This window comes from Epinephelus lanceolatus, chromosome 19 (genome assembly GCF_041903045.1).
Source record: "Epinephelus lanceolatus isolate andai-2023 chromosome 19, ASM4190304v1, whole genome shotgun sequence".
NCBI classification, from domain to species: Eukaryota; Metazoa; Chordata; class Actinopteri; order Perciformes; family Serranidae; genus Epinephelus; species Epinephelus lanceolatus.
In genome coordinates this window covers 5,604,830-5,627,563 of record NC_135752.1, presented here as the reverse complement: position 1 = coordinate 5,627,563, position 22,734 = coordinate 5,604,830, and the positions used below count along the sequence as shown (strand labels likewise).

The window sequence follows — 22,734 nt, the reverse complement described above, 5'->3', positions numbered from 1 at the left end:
CATTGAGAGAATGCCAAGAGTGTGCAAAGCAGTAATCAGAGCAAAGGGTGGCTATTTTGAAGAAACTAGAATATAAAACATGTTTTCAGTTATTTCACCTTTTTTTGTTAAGTACATAACTCCACATGTGTTCATTCATAGTTTTGATGCCTTCAGTGAGAATCTACAATGTAAATAGTCATGAAAATAAAGAAAACGCATTGAATGAGAAGGTGTGTCCAAACTTTTGGCCTGTACTGTATGTTTACAGTACCGTTTACAGTCAAACATTTTGATGCACTGTAGGCTCAATTTTTGATAAATCAAAAATCTGAGAAACATAGTTTGTGTAGGACAGTCTGAAGATGCTCTGTAGCAAGTTTGGTGTCAATTGAGCAAAAATTGTGGGAGGAGATAGGTTTAAGAAGTTTTACAGTTTTGAAAAAAACAGAGTGATGAACTTCATAATTTGCAATAGGGTTAAATGTAGAAAAGTTTGACTAGAGGCTACAGTTTGATGAAAGTTGTGAAGTTGTAGCACGTATGGTTGATTTGTTATGACAAGTTTTGAACTTTAGACGCTTGCTGTAGCACCACCATCAGGACCACTGGCTTGAGTTTACAGATGAGGATATCTGGCATGAGACTGGACCTTTGTGCAAAGTTTGGTGAGTTTTCACCCATGGGAAGTATGATTTCCTCGGAAGAAGAAGAAGAAGAAGAAGAAGAAGAATACCTAGGATTACAATAGTGTCCTGGCAGCTTAGCTGCAAAATCAAGACAGCATAGCCCAAACAGGACTGGGTGGAAAAATTAAGGGATGGGGATCTACAGTGTTGGAGGATATACACAGAGTCTTTAAAGAAGAATTTCACAATTTGAAGCAGCAGTTAAACCTAACTAGAAGTATGTAACTGCTTTTCCTGAATACACAGTCATACACACAAACATTGCTGAGGCTGAGACTACTGGATGTTGCTCTGCCACACTAATAGTGTTTCTGTCCATCCCATAATAACCAACAGATATTATTAACAGTTTATCCCACTCGATTAGACCAGAATTACTCTACCGAATTGCTCACAGAGAGTTGGTCCATTAATAACTCTGGTTTCTTAAAGTAGTAGAGTAGTACCATGTTTTAATAAAGCCAGCTGACAGGATGATGAGGTGAATGTCACATTCAGATCACACGTTAAAAACGTTTAACAGCACAACTCTACTGTACTGACCGCAGTGTGTTGGTCCATCCCATCAGGCAGCATTAAGCCAACATCTGCAGGAAACAGCTGCTGGTTGTATTGAATGATACATCTCAGCAGGCTGCGCCTAGCATTATTACTGTATAGTGACACTTCTGCCCAAGTGTCAAAATATGATGAGTAGGGATGAGATCATGTTGCTCTGTGGTAAAAAACAAAAAACAAAAAAAGAAGAGTATATGAACTGTGTCAGGATGTCACTGTGCTTCCCAGCAGTCTCTGCCTCTGTGTCTCTCTCTAAGACATCCACACTGTCCAGATGGTGATTGGCTGTAAGTGGCTTTCATCATGCCAGTAACAGTAGGCGGTGTAGATCCTCTGTTCTGGTGTCTGTGGATCAGTGTGTCTCTGTGGTAAACATATGATATCAAATGATAATAGGGGGGTGATGTCACTCTGTTTGTTTGTTTTTTGTCTTTGTCTCTCTCTGTCTTTCTCAGGTGTCCACATTCTACAGAAAATGCATGGTTGTGAATGGGATGATGAGACTGAAAGGGTTCATGGGTATCAACAGTATGGTTATGATGGAGCAGACTTCCTAACATTTGACTTAGACACAGAGTCATGGGTGGCTTCAAAACCACAAGCTGTCATCACCAAACACTTCTGGGACAGACAGAGGGATAAAAATAAGTACTGGACTGGACTTCTTCACCCAGACATTTCCTGACTGGCTGAGGAAGCACCTGAACTATGGGAGGAGCTTTCTGCTGAGAACAGGTAGAATCACTTAACCTGACGTTGTTTCATGATGGAATAATAATAATGTACAGAACAATTTCCAGTCTCTAATGAGCAGTTACATAAAAGATAATGACTGAGGATGTGTCCATTATGTAAGGGATAATGTATAGTGAGCCGGTGACTCCCGACAGGGGAATGGACGCTTGATACTTTAAATGGACACCCTGCAGCCAATCAGAAGTGAGTATTCACTCAGACCAGGGTATAATCAAAATGAATATGAACCAACATAAGAATACCCCCTGAAATGTTTTTCTTTTTACACACATCTGTTTCAGTCTGTCTGTCTGTCTGTCTGTCTCTCCCCAGAGCGTCCCTCAGTGTCTCTCCTCCAGAAGTCTCCCTCCTCTCCAGTCAGCTGCCACGCTACAGGTTTCTACCCTAACAGAGCCATGATGTTCTGGAGGAAAGATGGAGAGGAGATTCATGAGGACGTGGACCACAGAGAGATCCTCCCCAACCATGATGGATCCTTCCAGATGAGTGTTGACCTGAACCTTTCATCAGTCCCACCTGAAGACTGGAGGAGATACGACTGTGTGTTTCATCTCTCTGGTGTGAAGGACGACATCATCACCAAACTGGACAAAGTAGTGATCAGGACCAACTGGGGTAAGTGGTTTCAACATCAGGTCCATCCAGTAGTAGAGACAAAGTGTGAATGTTCTGTTGTGGTTCCAGTTTCTCCCTCACAGTTTCCTGCTGGTGCTGTTATTGGAGTTGTTGTCAGACTGCTGCTGCTGCTGACACTCTGCATCACTGGACTCTTCATCTGGAGAAGGAACCATCATGGTAAGAAAGATGTTTTTACTCACCAGAAAGCCATTTCACTTTACTGCAGACTACAAGATGATATTTCAGGGAAAAAAGATCTAAAAGAAATAAAAGTGTGACATGGCTGATATTCAGTACCTTGACAGAATACAGTACTGGCATTTGGCTCATGTCCTGAAAGTTACTCTCATATCTTTAAATGTGATATACCTGTTAATCTAAATGATTTCTGATCTTAAATGTTTATTGATGTGATCATGTGTATTTCAGGTCTTAAGTATTATGCCAGATTGTCTGCCTTTCCCTCTCTCTTTGTCGAAATTGTTTAGCTTTAGACTCTTCTTCCTCTCAAACCACTTTGGTCAAAGATGCAGCTCTTGATTGATCACAGCGAGTACTTCAGCATGTCAGATACTCTGTGCAAACACTGGGTACATTTACATGCACACCAATATTCCACTATTCTATTCTATGACAATATTCTGAATTTGATGCGGGTCACGTAAACAGCACATTTTGTTTGGATTTTCCAAATTACAGTAGGCCTTTTTCTGAATTAAGCATTTTCCAATTAAGACATGTGGATTATATAAGTATTAATAGGTTTTAATAGCGTTTTTTGGCATGTATACAGCACATTCAGAATATGTGTCCCCATTGGGGTTTTTACTGCAGTTTGTGACACACAGCCTCTTGCCTGTTTACAGTCAGGTCTGTCCACTGTCATGGAGACGTACACAAAGCAACTCATCAACAGATTGCAATGCTGTCGGGTATGACTGCATACCCCCCCCCCCCCACCCCCCCCCCCCATAATACTTTAATACTCTCCTAGGTAAACCTGTGAATCCTTTAAGCGTACAAAGAATATTCAGAAGCAGCTGATATTAATTACATTACTGACTAAACAACTGGAACAAAGATTATACCATAATACTGACTGAAAATTCTGCATTTTGGACCAAACATAGCCTACTGCATAATATGAAAGCAAATACTGTACAATTTAAAAACTAAGTCCAGTTCCTGTTGTATACTCTCTCTTTACAGCTATCCAGTGAAGATAAGAAGAGGACACATAAGTCCAACAAATTTACTGTGGCACAAATATTTGATTATGTTTTGCATCATAAACATACATACAAAACTTATTTTACTGAATATTGAGATGTTTAGGTCATAGGGCCAGTTAGAAAGTCAAAGGATACATAAAACTGGTCAAGTGTGAATTCAAGATCAGACTGACATGTGTCTGGTGTTCAATGTAAACAGTGAAGAATGACTGACTGTGTGAGAAGTGACAGAAGCATTGCAGATGCTGCTGTCCAGCTGTTTCTGCAGAGCTTTGGTGGAGAATGATTACTGCTGCAGCCAGCAGAGACCACAGACATTAAGAGAAAACCATGTTCCCAGTAGGACTCCTTGAGTTTTCAGACATATAAACTCCTACTTTTAAGTTACTGGACCTGTTTTCACTTCAGTAGGCTTTTGTCTCTATATGTTATATTCTGTTTTAGAAAACTTATGAACAAATTCAAACATGTTACATGTGTTTTGGAACAAGACAATACACAGTAACTGTCTTTAGTACATGCATGTCAGTTTATAATTTACTTAGTTGTTAACTGATCTCACTGTTACACTGGTGAGCTACAAAACATAAAAGTTTAGTCACAGCTTTCAGAGGCTGATGACATGGTCTCTGTGCATCAGTTCAGATGGCAATTGAAAAATGTTTTTGTTTGTTTGTTTGGTGAACAGAATATTGTCTAGCTACATTTTGCTGCCTTTTAGTGTTATTTTTTAGAGGTTAAAAGGTTGCTCTTTCAAGTTGCAATAAAAGTTTAGTTACATTTTGTTGCGGCTGAATGCAGCTATGCTTTCAACAACAACAAAAACATGGCAAAATACCCTGTTATGCAAGCACATGCCTTCTAATACAATGGGGGTTGATCCAGTTCAATTAAATTTAAAGGGCTTTATTGACATGGGAAGCATGTGTTTACACGGCCAAAGCAAGTGTGAAATATAAACAAAATGTATACAATCAGTAAAGATTTGCTAGACGTTTATTTGTAGACATGTTGCAGCTGATTGGTTAACACCTCTGACAGATCCACCAAATGAAAGAAGATCTATCTAAAAGCCAGCTGCACATCAGACCTTAACCTTGGAGTGTAACTCCATTTGTAGTCACCTCCACAGCTGAATGAAGCACTTTCTTCATCATGGTGAAGGGGATAAACACAGTGGTGAGCTTTGAGACAAACTTCCATCTCTGTGGCAGAAAGAGGAACTGTTGTAACTTTAAGTAACTGTGGAGAAAAATAAAACTTCATATGTATTTGTAGCACTTATATTTAACCTGTATGTGCTGCTGTTGTTTACCTTCATTGTGTATATTGTGTTTTTATCAACAAAAAAAATTAATATCTATCTATCTGTATGAACATTATTTGTGCGGAAACACAATATGTAAGTAAGTAAGTAAGTCAGCATCAGTGCAGGCTGTCAGAGGGTTTTATAGTTCACCTCCTCACAAGTTGGTTTGGGGTGGCACTTAGTGTGCAATGAGGCGTGAACGCGCAAACGCAGTGAAAACATAGACTGTATGTTAAAATAAAAGTGAGTAGAGAGAGGGTGGTTGGGAAATGCCCAGCGTTTCACAGAAAAATGTAATAAAACCCGGAAACCAGTGAAACAGTGCACAGCGATTTGACTGAACGCGCCCTGCCTTCACCTGACCTGCTGTCAAGAGGCGAAAAGCAGCTTGTGACCAAAACATGAAGATCTTGATGCTGCTGTTGTCTCTCTTAACCCACTTTGCATTTCCAGGTAAGATGCATGTTGTATCTTTCTTTTAAACACTTTCTAAATAAATAAAAAAAAGTTTGTTGACTGGTAAGTTCGTGGGGGGTGGGGGGTTAAAAAGAAACTGAAACAACTTCAGTTACACTACTTTATATGTCGCTCTTGGGGAGCTCATGTCACTGAAAAGTTATTTTCCAAAGGCGTACGTTTGGTTTTAGGGACATTTTTTTGTTGTTGGACGACTTAAATGCTGTGTTGTTTGTGTGCACTTGTTCCCTATAACTGTTTGTCTTTATACGCGTACACGCGCATGCACACGTACGAAGAGTTTGATTGCAGACCGTTTATTCAGTATGTACAGTAGGCTATTTTCGTATATTATTTCCCAAATAAAATAAATTTTAAACGGATATTTTATTTTTTTCATTATGACTGAGGCTGGAAAACTTAAATTTAAATATTTAAATGTAGATGTAATAGATTTTTGTGTTATTTGGTGTAAAGGCAAATGCACTCTGCACTGTTTCCATTTCCATCCACATGATCATTTAAATGAACATCAGCAGTTGAACTGACTTTGGTCAAAACACAAATAGGCTGTGCATAGTCCTGTACTGTTTAGTCAGTGGTAAACAATGTCAGATTTTAGTTTAATCCTGACATAAATATTCTCCAGGAGGCTAACATCACTTGTATTTCATGCAGCAGGTTATTGTTTTCAATTTAGAATAGCATTTATTTCACACCTAACACACAATAAAAAAATGTAGTTCATTTTTTATACCTGACACTGCATGCTGCCTGCACAGCATCAAACCGCAAATGGACTAAGGACAAGTAGCTGGTTGAAGAAAGGGGAGCATCCAGCAGCTAAAGACAGATATTTTTCTAAGAGGTTTGTTCAGACCAAAGTCGAAGCTTAAAGGACAAAAGGGAGTATAAACATAAAGAAGCCTAACCCAAAAATGTTTTTATCCTACAGTGAAACACTCCCTGAAGTATGTGCTCACCTCTACTTACGGAATCAATCGTGTCCCACAGTTTTTCGGTGTGGCAATGGTTGACGAAGTTCCGATGGGTTACTGTGACAGCAACAGACCAACCCCAGAAGCCAAAACGGACTGGTTGAAAAGAATTTTCAAAGAGAAACCTAAGCACTTTGACTGGTACGTTGGCAGCTGTTTGGGTAACCAGCACACATTCAAGGACACTATGGACACCTTGATGCAGCGTTTTAACCAAACTGAAGGTATGTTCTCTTTTTACTGATGAAATGTTTTATTTATTGCAAAGATGCAAACATAGTCTCCATTTTGAATTGTAAGCACAGGCACACACACACACACACACACACACACACACATACACACACACACAAAGAGTAGTCCCTCCTCCTCCATCAGGGGTGTAATGTGTAATTATCCTGAACCATTTATGTCTACTATTTTTATTAATTCTGTCAATTCTTACCTGGAAAGTTTTAGCAGTGCACTAGTTGCTGTCTATCAGCTGTAGAAGTTGAGTATATCTATGAAAATGTTTCAAACATTTTTTTTATGACGCCATCACCAGAATGTGTCAACTAGTGGAACAAGACCAAAACGGGCTGGAAGTCCTACATTCCTTTTCCCCACAGCGTTCAGGCAGCCTCCCACTGCAGATATGGACTGTACTGACTAATACTATAGTGTTTATCAGTGTGGGTAAGCGACCACACTCCCATATACTGGACGAGGTAGAAAATACCAAATTAAAGCATATGGCCAAAGTGCTTGAACCTTGCTACACTGTGCTTTGCGTGTGCATTTCAGTCTGTCCACCTCCCCTGCATTAAGGCCAACTACAAGCTGCAGTTCAGCAGTTAACAGGTCAGAGTCTTATGATGGAGTATTATTTACATTTACATTTATTTACATTACTTTTTTGTTAATTGTGTTATTCATTTTTTCTTATTGTCAAAATGTTAGTATTTGAGTGCCTTAACTCTTACAGTAAGACTATGGCCTATCAGCTACTGTTGAATGTTTACACTTTTCAAAATAAATGAAATGTTACATATATTTCTGCATTTTGGGGGAGTTTTTCCTGCTGTACTAAATCGAACTGTAACGTCTGTGTACTGTTACACCCTTACCTTCAGTCTTTCATCCATCAACTGTGTTAATCAGCTCTGCCAACAGTATTATTCAGCTATGTCAACAGTGTTATTTAGCTACGTGACTGGCTGGTTTCACTGACCTTGTGCTGCCCGCCCACTTTTTCTTTTTTTTCTTTTTCTTTTTTTTTATGTTCCATTATTGGTTTTGTCATAGAACTTCTGGTATTACCACCCTTGGTCAAGGTTACAAGCGAGCTGACCTGATACTAGAAGGTTGAGTTTAAATACTGCAGGTCTCTGATTGGTCAGAGGGAATTGTCACTAGAATTGTCAGCTGTGTGACAGGGGACGTCCTGCACAAACCAGGCATTTTTTAATAGCCACACTATAGCGAATAGAGACTGAAATGTTTTTATTAGTGCAACCCAGATTTTAAGAATGACAGCCTGTGAAACAATGAGGTACACCACAACATGCACTTAACAAAACACAGACATTGTTGCTGATGAAAGGATCCAGCAAGTGTCGTGCTGAAGATAATGTCACAGCAGTTTTAAGAGGTGCGGCCATGGCAGTCAGCTGAGAATCACTGATGGGGTACTATCAGTGGAAAATGAAGCAGAGAAAAGGACCTGGCAGTAAAAATAAGTCTTAAACAATAAATCTTTGCACATCATTTGTTATAGAGGCTCCATTTCTGTGTCTGTCTCTTAGGTGCCCACATTTTCCAGAGGATGAGTGGCTGTGAGTGGGACGATGAAACTGGAGAGGTTATAGGTTTTATGCATTATGGTTATGATGGAGAAGACTTCCTTGCATTCGACCTGAAGACACTGACATGGATCGCTCCGAAACCACAGGCTTTCATCACCAAACTGAGATGGGATGCTGAGAAATCTAGAACAAAATACAATCAGAATTACCTCGCTCAGATTTGTCCTGAGTGGCTGAAGATGTATGTGGACTATGGGAAGAGCGCTCTGATGAGAACAGGTGGGATCACATGATCTGAGACTGTTTCATGGACACAACAAAGTTCAAACATCCTGCTCAGACTGTGTAATATCACTCCAGTCATTCTGACATTACTTTTTTATTTATGGCCGTCGTCTGTGGCATCAAGATTTGATTTAGTTCTCACCAGTCAGTAGAGACTGACAATCGGGGGGGTGCTCTGATGTTATCTTCTGTCAAAGCTAAGACTGACACCCAGTGAGTGCTCAGTTAGCATGAGTTAAGTGAGTTTAAGTGCAGTGACTGGGTGTCAGTCAGCCAGCTGGCCCTTTGCTTTATTAGACTGTTTGGATTTCTTTACAATTTTGTACAAATAATCAAGGTACCCAGAGGATGAACTCTACTGCTTTTGGTGATCCTCTGCCTTTTCCTCTAGTGTCCCCAGGTTGACATTTTTGGTCCAGACTGAAATACTGTATCAAACTATTGGATGGATTGCTATGAAATTTGTTGCACACATTCATGGTTTATGACAAAATATGTGCAAAACTAATGACATTCAGTTCAGCCTCAGCTGTATCAGCAAATATTAGCATGCTAACACACAGAACTAAGATGGTATTAAAACTGCCAAGCATCTACATACTGGTCAAATCAGCTCAAAGCACCACTCGCTCCTCTTCTCTCTCTCTCTGCAGACCTTCCCTCAGTGTCTCTCCTCCAGAAGTCTCCCTCCTCACCAGTCAGCTGCCATGCTACAGGTTTCTACCCTAACAGAGCCATGATGTTCTGGAGGAAAGATGGAGAGGAGATTCATGAGGACGTGGACCACAGAGAGATCCTCCCCAACCATGATGGATCCTTCCAGATGAGTGTTGACCTGGACCTTTCATCAGTCCCACCTGAAGACTGGAGGAGATACGACTGTGTGTTTCATCTCTCTGGTGTGAAGGATGACATCATCACCAAACTGGACAAAGCAGTGATCAGGACCAACTGGGGTAAGACTGAGATCAGACATTGATTGAAATTGAAAAAACACACCTGTTGGTTAGCCTTGTTTTGGTTTTCTAAAGCTAGACCAGGGCCCTGTTTTACAAAGTGGGTATAGTGAAAACCATGCGTTTGTTAACCTTGAGATGAGGGCAAACTCTTGGTTTTCCATTTTAAAGAGAGAGGTAACTTAAACTCTGGGTCAGTTACTCTGGTAACTGACTCTGTGACCCCAACCTGTTCGCTGGCAGGCTTTCTTCAACAGATCCTGAGTTTCTTTCTGTCTCCTCCCGCTGACAGAGCCAGGTGGGCTGTTTCATTTCCTCACTGATTCAGAACGTATCAATGTGTGTATCAAAGTTTATTAATTAGTGGAAGTTTATTGTGTGTCAGAATTGAAGTCCTGGTTGGATAGTAGTTACTCAGGACCAAATGAAGTGAGGGCTTCTATGTGCAGCTGTCATCTTGTTAGAGAAGTTCCACCTCAATGTTTATTGCACATAATGTGTCGACTCAGTTTAAATTGTAAAAATCTATATGAAGCTTTAGACACATCGGATCAATGAATAATTATCGCTATCACTTGTGATGTGATTGGTTGCACTGATGGAACATAATTCCTGGAATATTTGAAGTTATATTTTTGTGAGTGAGCAGGATGGTGTTGTAGCTGCAGACTGTAGTTTGGAAGTCAGGTTTTTAAAAGGCTGCGTATAGTCTGAACTTGTTTTAACAGCATTTCAGTGACTGGATTTAAATTTTCCGATCACAATTGCTGAAGTAGATGAAATAAAGCGACTGAATGTTGTTGAGCAAGAGATCCAAATAGATGTGTTAAGTTTAAAATCTATTGTATTTGAACCTAAACGACATTTCAAGAGCAAATGACCGACCACACTGTTACTAAATCAGATTGAGAGCTTAAAACCATATCTCTGTTTTTGATAGATATTCTTTTAAATCTTAAACTATATTTTTTATCTTCAGCTGCTGGCTCCTGTGTTTTGTCCCTGTCAGATTAAAGCTGAACAAATGTATTTAAAATGTAATGCGGGCTACAGTGAGATACACCATATATGCATGCATTAATATCTCTACATCCACCGGACTAAAATGGAGGCTGTGCTTTTTATTTACCTGTTGCCATGGTGAATCATAGTATTGGAGCTCCACTGAGGATGGCTCGTTTCTTTCCCCGCACACAAGCTTAAGTCAGAGGGAATATACTCTGACTTGACTGACCTGACTCTGATCAGCTGTTGTGGAACTGAAAACTCAGAGTTTTCCATCTCAGCGTTCATCAACTCAAAGTTCAGAGTTAGACTTTCTGAAACAGGGCCCTGGATCATAACTACAGAGGATATGCCCCAAAGCATTTTGTTATCAGGTCATCAATATAAATCATATTAATGATTATTAATCCTAGGCTAACAGGATAATCATGTTTACAACTTGTGTCTTATTTCTCATAGTTCCATTATTTCTATTAGTTATGATAACATTGTCTTCATCAAAGTCATCGTAAACTAAACATATAGATTTTTTTCCCCTTTTTTTTCAAATAAACCCAACCACCACCACCCCTAGTGGGGACCTTTTCTCTCTTTTTGTCGTTTTTATTTTTATTTTTTCCTTTTCTTTTTTTGTAATTTTTAATGTTAATTATTTATCATTTTCTTGTAATTTCTTGTCACCTCTGGCATTTAGAAATGGAGTTCAGTATAAGTGGGTGGTGATCACATACAACACAACCAATACACACACAAACAGCAACACTTCATCATAACAGAAACAGAAACAAACTAACAGATAAAAAAAAAAAACAGCAGACAAAAGCTAAACAGTTTACCTCACACGACACATGGACAAATGGCCGTACAGTAAACATTTCATATTGGCATAACAATATTCCAAAACTAGCTCAACTGCAACAAGTACAAATTAGACAAAAAAGGCATTCTTGAAGAGATAGGAGTAGAGACCATTCACAGTTCTAAGTTTCACCACATATCTTTTCTCACCACCCCTCAGCTTCAATAAACGTTTCCCACCTATCTAAGAAACCTTGGTTATATTTGTAATATCCTTCCAAAATAAACTGGTGTTTAAAGACTCTACTCAGTTGCCTTATAAATTAACCTTTTCCCTAATAATATTATTAATTTAACAGTATAGGTCTTTGTTTCTGTAACATCCCCCAACACAGACAAACATATTGATCTCCATCCAGTAGTAGAGACAAAGTGTGAATGTTCTGTTGTGGTTCCAGTTTCTCCCTCACAGTTTCCTGCTGGTGCTGTTATTGGAGTTGTTGTAGGACTGCTGCTGCTGCTGACACTCTGCATCACTGGACTCTGCATCTGGAGAAGGAACAATCATGGTGAGTGAAGCCATTTTCACTCACTGTTTGATTTAACATGTGGGTTCAACTCAAGGATAATATGTCAAAAACATTACTTTTACTCTGAAAGGATAAAAGTGTGAGCTGGCGAATTTTCAGTAAGTTTACTGCCAAAAGAACACAGTAAAGGTGCTCGGCAGATGTCCTGTATATACTGTTTAAGAGCTGCTCTCCTACATTTATATTCAAAGCAGAAATTTGTGAAATTTATAGAGGAATTCTTCAGAACAAAAGTGTTTCTTTGTTTCATAAATTCTGGATTTTCCTTAAAATTTCTGAAAATCTCTCACCTGTATTTCAGGATTCAGACCTGCAAACAGTAAGTTTTCCTTTATCAAAAATAGAATACATTTGTTTAATTATTCAGATTTGAATGTGTCTGCTATTATTTGCTTGTAAATATTAGTGATCAGTCATTCATATCCTGTCCTGTCTCTGTGATCGCTGATAACTTCAAAGTAAATTTACTTAATTATCTGCTTCTAGCTTCTGACTCTTCAGCGTCATTGGACAAAAATTTGTCACCTAACTGATCACAGTGAGTATGTCATTGTTTGAAATGTGCACAGTAGACTTTTCATATTCACAAAGACATTATAGTACTATAGGGAGCTTGACAATTGAAAGATGGTACTGCAAATACGCATTTAATGTCCGTAGACCAGAAATCAATAGTGGAAGAAGTATTCAATCAAGTTCTGCAACACAAATCTGGGTGAAGACTTTGGACTCAAGTTTTGCATTTTTGTGAAATATTGGATATTCTGACTTCTTTGGGCCTTAAACAGTTAATACATTTTTTTAAATTTTAATTTGGAAATTAACTATAGCTGTCAAGTTATTTGTAACAAAGTAAAAAGTACTACATGTATTTGAATAGAAGTATTAAGAGACATGAATTAGAAATACTCAAGTACAGTACAATTACCTCAAAATTGCACCTATGTAAAGTACTTGATTTAATATCCTTAGTTACTTTCCAACATTTCCAGGAATAGATAAATTACCTTCAATGAACATTAAAAATGCCCAATATGAACTGTAAGTACCTAATCAGTTATTCATCTTGTCCATTTATTAATTTGTCTCGACAGGCTCCCACTGAAGATTAGATGAAGACTCCAGTAAAGTTACTGTTGCATCTAAAGTGTTATTTCTTTTCTAAAAAGCATTTTATTCAAATTTGCATTCATTCAAATGTACATATTTATTTTATTTATTTGATCAAAATCAAACAATGAGATGTGAAGTTACAGAACCTGTCAGAACATCACAGGATGAGTCAAACTGCTCAAGTGTGAATCTATTTACACACCAAAGAACCAAAGAAGATCATTGAAGTGACAGTCAGAGCTGACAGAAGCATAACTGTGGAGGAAAATCCTTCAGGAGTACAACATCTGGAGAAAACTGAGGATGCCATACAGCTGCTTCTGCAGACTCTATCTGGAACACTTATCAGTGTTTTACCTTATCTGGTTTATATCATTAGTCAAGACTTTAATGCTGACCCATAAGAATTTGTAAATTTGTTAATAATCTTGTTATTGCATCAGTTCCTCTGGAGAGTTAATGACCTGTGTGGTTGGTAACTGAAAATGTAATGTAAAAAGTGTAAAAGTACATTTACTCAAATATTGCAATTCTGAGGAACTTGTACTTAAGTTAAACATTTTCATTCTATGTTACTTCATTCTTCCCCTCCACAACATTTCACCAGAAATATTTTATTTTCCTTTTTTTTTAAAAAAAAAAAATAGTATTGTTACTTTACAGTTGATGTATTTTAAGATAAGATAGAACATTGTGTCATACAAATTTGATGATAATCTTATTAAATGCAATGTTTTGGATGTAAAGGCTCAGACACACAAAACTGACTTCAGAGAGCTAGCAGCAATGAACACCCCCTGCTATGTTGCCTGACGTGGCCATGTCTCGACCAAAGAAGTTGCACTCCAACACATTGCAAAGACGACGGTCAACCAGCACATATGTTCAGCACCTGCATGAGAGTAAATAACTCTCCACACCAGCAGTCTGTAATCCTCATTCAAAGAGGGAAAGCTAAAGACTGTCTTGATGCTAGTTAGCCAGTTAGCACATTAACAATCCAATCCAATGCTGAACAACAGAGCATATTTACCATGCGCCAGTGAACAGTAACACAAACCATCACAAAACGTTTCTGCTAGAAAGCTCATGGCTAACGAAAAATAATCTTACCTTATGTGAAAAGTTTGTTTTGGTCTCACTCCCTCTGGACTTTTGCTCTTTGTTTACTTTCTTCACTTTGTTTCTCTTCTCTTGCGCTGAGTTGAACTGCCAGTCAGAGTTTTTCTTTCGCCATCAGGCTCCGCCGCCAATTCAGCATGCTGAATTTGGCCAAAAAAGAGCCGATGGGGCAGATGAGGGGCAACGCTGCAGGAAATACTGCACTGACAAGGGCGTCTGATGCTCGGCAATGGCCCAACTCTGACCAGCAGCTGACCGTGTCTGGTGTGTCAGGGCTTTAATGTTATAGATGAAAGTGTCAAGAGATGGTGTGATTTTACGCCAGGCTAACATACTTGTTATTCTTAATGTATTATTACCTAAATTAGTCTGGCTGTATTGAGATGTTTTAATCATGGTTTAATTTCACAACTGTGACAAACAATGCTGAGGCTGAGGGCAAACATTATCGTTACCTGACTGTCCATGACGGCAGGTCAGGGAGAAGCGATGCAGTTCTGCAGGGAGTTTGATTTGTGCGTAGCTGCCACAGGTGAAGTTAAAGAGGGAGGGGCAGGGGCTCGACTCAAATGCCATTGCTGGGCATACAACACACTTTTAATTGAGTATCAATGCCATGGACCAAATTAAAAAACTATAATATGAAATTAGAAATAGAAAAAAACATAAAAATGAGCACTTGCCTGAGCACCACCTGGGGTCCAGCTGTGCATGGGCCTGACATGTAATAGTCAAAATTAGCTCCAGCTTGACTGGCTACAACAAAAAATGCCACTATACAAGTTAATTTTCAGTAATAATAGATATAAAAATTTGAAAGAGACCTGCACACTGATTACTTTTACTATTGATACTGAAAGTACATTTTGCTGGTTATACTTGTGCTTAAGTTAAGTATTAAATGATGGACTTTTAATGTATCTTGTATGTTAACACTCTGTTATTGCTACTTTAATTAAGCAAAGCAGCTGAGTACTTCTGTCACAACTGCCAGATACAATTATGATATCTTTATCATTGAGTTACAGTACAGGCCAAAAGTTTGGACACACCTTCTCATTCAATGCGTTTTCTTTATTTTCATGACTATTTACATTGTAGATTCTCACTGAAGGCATCAAAACTATGAATGAACACATGTGGAGTTATGTACTTAACAAAAAAAGGTGAAATAACTGAAAACATGTTTTATATTCTAGTTTCTTCAGAATAGCCACCCTTTGCTCTGATTACTGCTTTGCACACTCTTGGCATTCTCTCCATGAGCTTCAAGAGGTAGTCACCTGAAATGGTTTCCACTTCACAGGTGTGCCTTATCAGGGTTAATTAGTGGAATTTCTTGCTTTATCAATGGGGTTGGGACCATCAGTTGTGTTGTGCAGAAGTCAGGTTAATACACAGCCGACAGCCCTATTGGACAACTGTTAAAATTCATATTATGGCAAGAACCAATCAGCTAACTAAAGAAAAACGAGTGGCCATCATTACTTTAAGAAATGAAGGTCAGTCAGTCTGGAAAATTGCAAAAACTTTAAATGTGTCCCCAAGTGGAGTCGCAAAAACCATCAAGCGCTACAACGAAACTGGCACACATGAGGACCGACCCAGGAAAGGAAGACCAAGAGTCACCTCTGCTTCTGAGGATAAGTTCATCCGAGTCACCAGCCTCAGAAATGGCAAGTTAACAGCAGCTCAGATCAGAGACCAGATGAATGCCACACAGAGTTCTAGCAGCAGACCCATCTCTAGAACAACTGTTAAGAGGAGACTGCGCCAATCAGGCCTTCATGGTCAAATAGCTGCTAGGAAACCACTGCTAAGGAGAGGCAACAAGCAGAAGAGATTTGTTTGGGCCAAGAAACACAAGGAATGGACATTAGACCAGTGGAAATCTGTGCTTTGGTCTGATGAGTCCAAATTTGAGATCTTTGGTTCCAAGCGCCGTGTCTTTGTGAGACGCAGAAAAGGTGAACGGATGGATTCCACATGCCTGGTTCCCACTGTGAAGCATGGAGGAGGAGGTGTGATGGTGTGGGGGTGTTTTGCTGGTGACACTGTTGGGGATTTATTCAAAATTGAAGGCACACTGAACCAGCATGGCTACCACAGCATCCTGCAGCGACATGCCATCCCATCCGGTTTGCGTTTAGTTGGACGATCATTTATTTTTCAACAGGACAATGACCCCAAACACACCTCCAGGCTGTGTAAGGGCTATTTGACCAAGAAGGAGAGTGATGGAGTGCTGCGGCAGATGACCTGGCCTCCACAATCACCGGACCTGAACCCAATCGAGATGGTTTGGGGTGAGCTGGACCGCAGAGTGAAGGCAAAGGGGCCAACAAGTGCTAAACACCTCTGGGAACTCCTTCAAGACTGTTGGAAAACCATTTCAGGTGACTACCTCTTGAAGCTCATTGAGAGAATGCCAAGAGTGTGCAAAGCAGTAATCAGAGCAAAGGGTGGCTATTTTGAAGAAACTAGAATATAAAACATGTTTTCAGTTATTTCACCTTTTTTTGTTAAGTACATAACTCCACATGTGTTCATTCATAGTTTTGATGCCTTCAGTGAGAATCTACAATGTAAATAGTCATGAAAATAAAGAAAATGCATTGAATGAGAAGGTGTGTCCAAACTTTTGGCCTGTACTGTATATCAGGCAAAATTTGGTAAATGTTTGTTGCCATTTACAAAGACAGGGCCTTAACTAGCTTAGCTTCTTTCCTGTCATCATCATCATCATCATCATCATCATCATCTTCAGAAACAACTGGGTAAGTGGCTTCAGTATCAGGTCCATCCAGTAGTAGAGACAAAGTGTGAATGTTCTGTTGTGGTTCCAGTTTCTCCCTCACAGTTTCCTGCTGGTGCTGATATTTGTTGTAGGACTGCTGCTGCCGACACTCTGCATCACTGGACTCTTCATCTGGAGAAGGAACAATCATGACAAGGAACAAAGACATTTTTACTCATCAAAGAGCCATTTGTACTCCACTGTTTCACTGTGAACACCAGTATTGTAGAGTACAGTACTGGCTCATGTATTGAGAATTACTCTCTCACCTTTTAAAATAGGAGCAGAAATCAGTGAAATTAATGGGGTATTTCCATTTTTTGTTTATCTTAAATGTTTTTAATTCTTACTAATCTCCCATCTGTATTTTAGGATTCAAGCCTGCAAACTGTACGTATCATTTCATATCATCCATCTGTCCTTTCCCTTTGTCGAAATAAACACATTTACTAGTTTTAACCTCCTGTGACACTGCATCCTCATATCAGGGTATTACATTTTAGGATTGCTGCACCTGATACTTTATTTGCTTAACTTAGACTTGTTGTTCTTATTTACTAGTCCATACCCATTGGTAGCTTTGTCACCTTCTACCTATGCCAGTCCTCAATGCCTATGTGCAGTTTCACATAGATTGATCAGGTCAGTGAGTAGAAAAACGTGGGACAGACAGAATGACTGACTGACAGAATGACACACTGACAGTTTCCGTGATTATGTACAGCATACCATACCATGACTTAGTCATACCAACAATTAGAAAAAAAAAACAAACATTCGGCCACAGGGGGAGCCACAGCAATCGGTCGCATTTTAGCCATTTTTAAACATTTTTCTGTTGTTATAGCGCCACCCAGTTGCCAATTAGAGTTAAATTTCTCCAGTCACCTTGAGGCGTCCTGTTCTACATATCTACCAAGTTTAGTAAAAATCGATATGGTGGTTAGACCTAGATAAAAAATTAGCTCTCTAGCGCCCCCATTTTGTTTGATCGGGTCAATAATGGAGGGGTCCCCTCAGATTATGTGTGGTCATATGCCTACAAAGTTGCGTGGTGATGGGTGAAACCCTTGAGATGTTATACACCTTTATGTGATGAGCCACGCCCTCCGCAATATTTATTGCCTTATAGAAGCTCAGTTTTAGAAAGTTTTCCAACTTTTGCCAAGAGGGAACTTTAGATGTTGGTCCCTAGATTACGTTCCCCGAGTTTCATGCAGATCGGTCAAACTTCCTAAGAAGAAATCAATTTTAAGTATTTTTCAAAAAATTAAAAATGGCGGGGCATATTTGTTCCTCATGAGGAGAGGCATCTCTGTGCAAAGTTTCATGTCTCTACGACATACGGGGCATGAGATATGCCCATTCAAAGTTTGCAATTTCAGTCGGTTGCTATAGCGTCCCCCTTTGGCCAATTGATGTAATATTGCTTCATTCGCATCCTCCCATGACCCTCTACCACTGTGCCAAATTTCACATGGATTGACCAAGTCTGTGAGGAGAAAAACCTGGAACAGACACACAGACACACACAGACACACAGAGTTTTCATCATTCTCTTGTAAGATAAGATGGACACTTTTATCTGCCATCTAGTGGTAGCAAGAACACAATACAATAATCCATGTAAAAACAAGATGGCAGCCATCTCTGCTGGGGAATTTTTCCTTATCTGCTGCGAGGGTCCTAAGGACAGAGGGATGTCGTATGCTGTAAAGCCCTCTGAGGCAAATTGTGATTTGTGATACTGGGCTTCATAAATAAAAGTGATTGATTGATTGATTGATTGATTGATTGGTTGGTTGGTTGGTTGGTTGGTTGATTGATTGATTTGCGCTTATTAACTAATCACACCAAGTTAAGATCTTGTTAATTAGAACATACTCATTATAGGACATTGGGACTTTATTATCATCTTGTGTGACAACAGAATATAGTGTTGTATTATTGCAGCATTTCACACAGGCCAATGAGGTGTGTCAGACTGTTCCTACAGAACAAAAAGGGCATTCCTAGCTAGGAGTATGGAGCAGGGAAAATTCATACAGAGTTACAAAATGAACAAATCCAAAGACACCCTCCATTATTGCAGCGCTGCTTTTGCACAGCCACATTCAGGCACTTAATAAACACTTTTGAACAGTTTTAGACTTGAACTGTGACCCCTAACCTATAGAGTTACAAGTAATAAACAAATGTTGCATTGTTTGTAATTTTGTTTTTGCACAACAATTTTTCAGACATTAAAATAAACAGGTTTATATTTTATAACACACTTGTGACTATTAAAAATAAATCCAGTGTTTTATACTTATTAGGTTCCACCTATCCTAAATAGCTAAGTGAAATTAGAATTCCATACCAAACAAAAGCTCCAGTCACAGGATAAATTCAGCTACTGACACTTTGTTTTTCCTGTAAAGCCTCAGACTCGTCATCTTCTCAAACTTCTTCGGTCAAAGATGCAGCTCTTAACCGATCAAAGTGAGTACTTTATCACGTCAGCTGCACTGTGCAGACACGTCATGCAGAATCCCTCCTTTGTTGCCCCGCCTGAAACTAGCTACCATATACTGACATACTGATATAATACTCTTTAATACTCTCTTTGCTGAAACTAAACAGCTGGAATAAAGATTTTATTATAATACTAATGGAAAGTTCTACATTTTGGAACAAAGACACTGCATATATATGAAAGCAAATACTGTATAATATAAAAACTAAGTCCAAGTCCCAATGTATTTCTCACTTTACAGCTATCCAGTAAAGATAAAAAGATACATAACTCCAGTAAAGTTACTGTTGCACAAATATTTTATTATATTTGTATCATAAATATGCCTAAACAAAACTCGATCAGATCAGATTTACATGTTTCAGGCTGTTAGTGCTTACAGTGAAGAATGATTATCTGAGAAGTGACAGAAGCACTGGTGTGATAACAGGAGTAACAACATCTGGGGAGAAGTGATGCTGCTGTCCAGCTGTTTCTGCAGACCTTTGGAAGCCAGGGGCATGCTGGCTTGCAAACTGCAAAATGTGACTGGCTGCAGTAGAACAACCTGGTTGGCAAACGGCATTTGACATACTATGTATTGGGAGACTTACTAAATCTTTTTCTAGCATAGTAAACTGTATGGTTGCATGTGCAGAGGTGATTCTAGAGTCTGTTAGGGCCCTAAGCAAACATTCCCAGGGGGCCCTTCCGACCAGCGTTCATCACCATTATGTCATAAATAATCTGACACCAACGAAAAATGTATGAAATCAAAAGTTTTTTTATTCCAAATGTTCACATACCATACCTTACATATTAGAATTAAATAACATGAAAACCTTGTAATTTTGAAAACATAAAGTATGTGAAAATATAAATGTAAAGAACAATAAAAAACTAAATAATAACTAAATAACAACAAGGTTGTTACATTGGAAATAACCCACATTATAAGGCTAGTGCTTATCAGCACTTTTTAAGCACTGGTTCAAATTCTGCCTTGGCTAGTGCAAATACCTTGGCTAAATTCTGGAACTGATGTGACAAAAAAACAACAGGGTATATATTATCATAAAGAATCTTTACAGGGCATGTCACATTTTATCAATTGAAGTAAAATTTATTGAACTCACAGTCATCAATATCATCACTCGGTGTGGGTGCTCGATGTGCCTCTGTTGGTGTCTCCTCCTGCTCATGACAACCACCAGGTGGAGTGGCCACTATCCCACTGGAGGTGGATGTTACTGGAACTGATGTGACGAAAAACAAAACGGTGTATATTGTCATAAAGAATCTTTACAGGGCATGTCACATTTTATCAATTAAAGTGGCATACTGGACTTACGGTTTTCATCCTAAGCATTTGGTAGGGGCACTTTATCTATCTGTTTTGTGGTCATAAATTTAATTAATGATCCTGAGGAGAGATAAGAGACAGATTTTTAATTGTTCTTCTTGGGTATAGCTTTCATTATTCATTGCTATCATAGCATTCATAGTTTAATGCTACCTATTAACTCTTACACAACTTTATTAGTTACAGAAAAAGCTGTTTTTCCATCCAAATCACTCCAATACATTTTGTACCTTCAACAAACACCCATGTCCACACAGCATACAGGCACAGCAAGCATGGTACAACAAGTAAACTTTACAATAAATACAAACATCAACAACATACTAACAACATACTAACAACATATAACAACGGTCGCTGACCGCCGCTACCTAACCTCTCACATCTTCACATTTAACAAGTGTAAACATCAACGAGTAAACAGAAAACATCTAAACATATGGATGCTTGTGTAAACATATTTAACTCACCTGTAAACACACAAACAGATAAAGCACTAGTAAAGTTTATAACGAGTATACGGTTAAACTGTAGTGACTTTGACCGGACTTCCTCTGAACTACAGCGGTAGGCCGGCAACCGTTACGCTACCGGAGTAGTAACTACTCTAGTCCAGTCTGAAATCAGGTGTGTCTACACAACCAATTAGAATAATCAGAAAAATTTTGGGGGGTGGTCCAGTTAATAACATTAATAATAGTCTACCAATGAAATGTCCAGGATGCCACATTCGCGTAAGCTAGCGTTAGCGTCAGCTAGCGTTCTGACGCTAATGTTAGCTGCTATTCAAGTCTGTCTCCCTGTTAGTTAGACAAAGTAACAGTTCAATAACAGCAGTCATTTATTGTTAATGTCATGCTTATATCATTATCTGCTCCACTTACCACTGTCTTTCTTTCTTTTTTCTTCATCTTCTTTTTTTATTTCCTCTTCTCACTACCAGGATGGATAACTCCTCTTCATTTTCCTTCAGCTCCATTTCCAACTTGCAGAACGATTAGCATCACACAGGTTAACGTGAGGTGGGATCATGGGATTGACGTGGGGCCCTTTTCGGGAGGTTTCCTACTGAGATGTCATTGCAAATCGCCCGTTGTTGTTTAAGGGGGAGGGGGATGCAGTCACTGCGGCTCCCTTTTGAGACATTTCGGTAAAAACAGCCCTCAGGCCCCGACTCTCGGGGGCCCCCTATCGGCTCGGGGCCCCAAGCAGTTGCCTGCCTTGCCCGTTCACAAGCTGCGCGTCTGTGCGTGTGTATTGGAACACAGACTGTTTCAAAGAAACATGTTGTTCAACAAGGAAACCGAAGCAAAAAAGACATTTCGCTACATTTTCCAGATTGAATGACATGTTTCTTTGAAACTGAGTATAACGGTGTATGTTGTGTAAACATGGGCTTTTAATTTGGTACTTCCAGCGACCGGCAGTGTGTATTTGCATATTAGCTAAATATTGAGTTTCACCAAGCACATTTAGATTTAACATTTAACATTTAGATTTGACATTTAGATTTAGATTTAACATTTAGCTTTAGATTTAGATTTAACATTTAGATTCAGATATAACATTTAGATTTAACATTCAGATTTAGATATAACATTTAGATTTAACATTCAGATTTAGATTTAACATTTAGATTCAGATATAACATTTAGATTTAACATTCAGATTTAGATTTAACATTCAGATTTAACATTTAGATTCAGATATAACATTTAGATTAAACATTTAGGTTTAACATTTAATATTTAGATTTAACTGTGACATTATATTTAAAGGGCCAGTGTGTAATATTTGGCATGATTTATTGTCAATCTGAATCTGAA

The 22,734-nt window shown here is 38.9% G+C and overlaps 2 protein-coding genes across 3 annotated transcripts; both read left to right on the top strand.

The window, feature by feature from the left end:
- The first annotated feature begins 1,839 nt into the window (after positions 1 to 1,839).
- LOC117269936 (BOLA class I histocompatibility antigen, alpha chain BL3-7-like) lies at positions 1,840 to 2,945 on the top strand. Its single transcript, XM_078161985.1, has 4 exons — positions 1,840 to 1,961; positions 2,083 to 2,165; positions 2,295 to 2,597; positions 2,667 to 2,945. The coding sequence occupies exons 2-4, from the start codon at positions 2,141 to 2,143 to the stop codon at positions 2,876 to 2,878; spliced, it is 540 nt and encodes a 179-aa protein (XP_078018111.1). The 5' UTR covers positions 1,840 to 1,961; positions 2,083 to 2,140; the 3' UTR covers positions 2,879 to 2,945.
- A 2,439-nt stretch (positions 2,946 to 5,384) lies between these two features.
- Positions 5,385 to 19,812, top strand: LOC117269308 (major histocompatibility complex class I-related protein 1-like). Of its 2 annotated transcripts, none has more exons than XM_078162175.1 (8): positions 5,385 to 5,594; positions 6,553 to 6,819; positions 8,383 to 8,661; positions 9,321 to 9,623; positions 11,885 to 11,995; positions 12,318 to 12,335; positions 12,503 to 12,554; positions 17,141 to 19,812. In XM_078162175.1, the coding sequence occupies exons 1-7, from the start codon at positions 5,543 to 5,545 to the stop codon at positions 12,547 to 12,549; spliced, it is 1,077 nt and encodes a 358-aa protein (XP_078018301.1). In that variant the 5' UTR covers positions 5,385 to 5,542; the 3' UTR covers positions 12,550 to 12,554; positions 17,141 to 19,812. The 2 variants fall into 2 exon arrangements, with proteins under 2 accessions (XP_078018301.1, XP_033502136.2); XM_033646245.2 differs by lacking the exon at positions 17,141 to 19,812 and adding an exon at positions 13,111 to 15,171.
- The last annotated feature ends 2,922 nt before the right edge of the window (positions 19,813 to 22,734 follow it).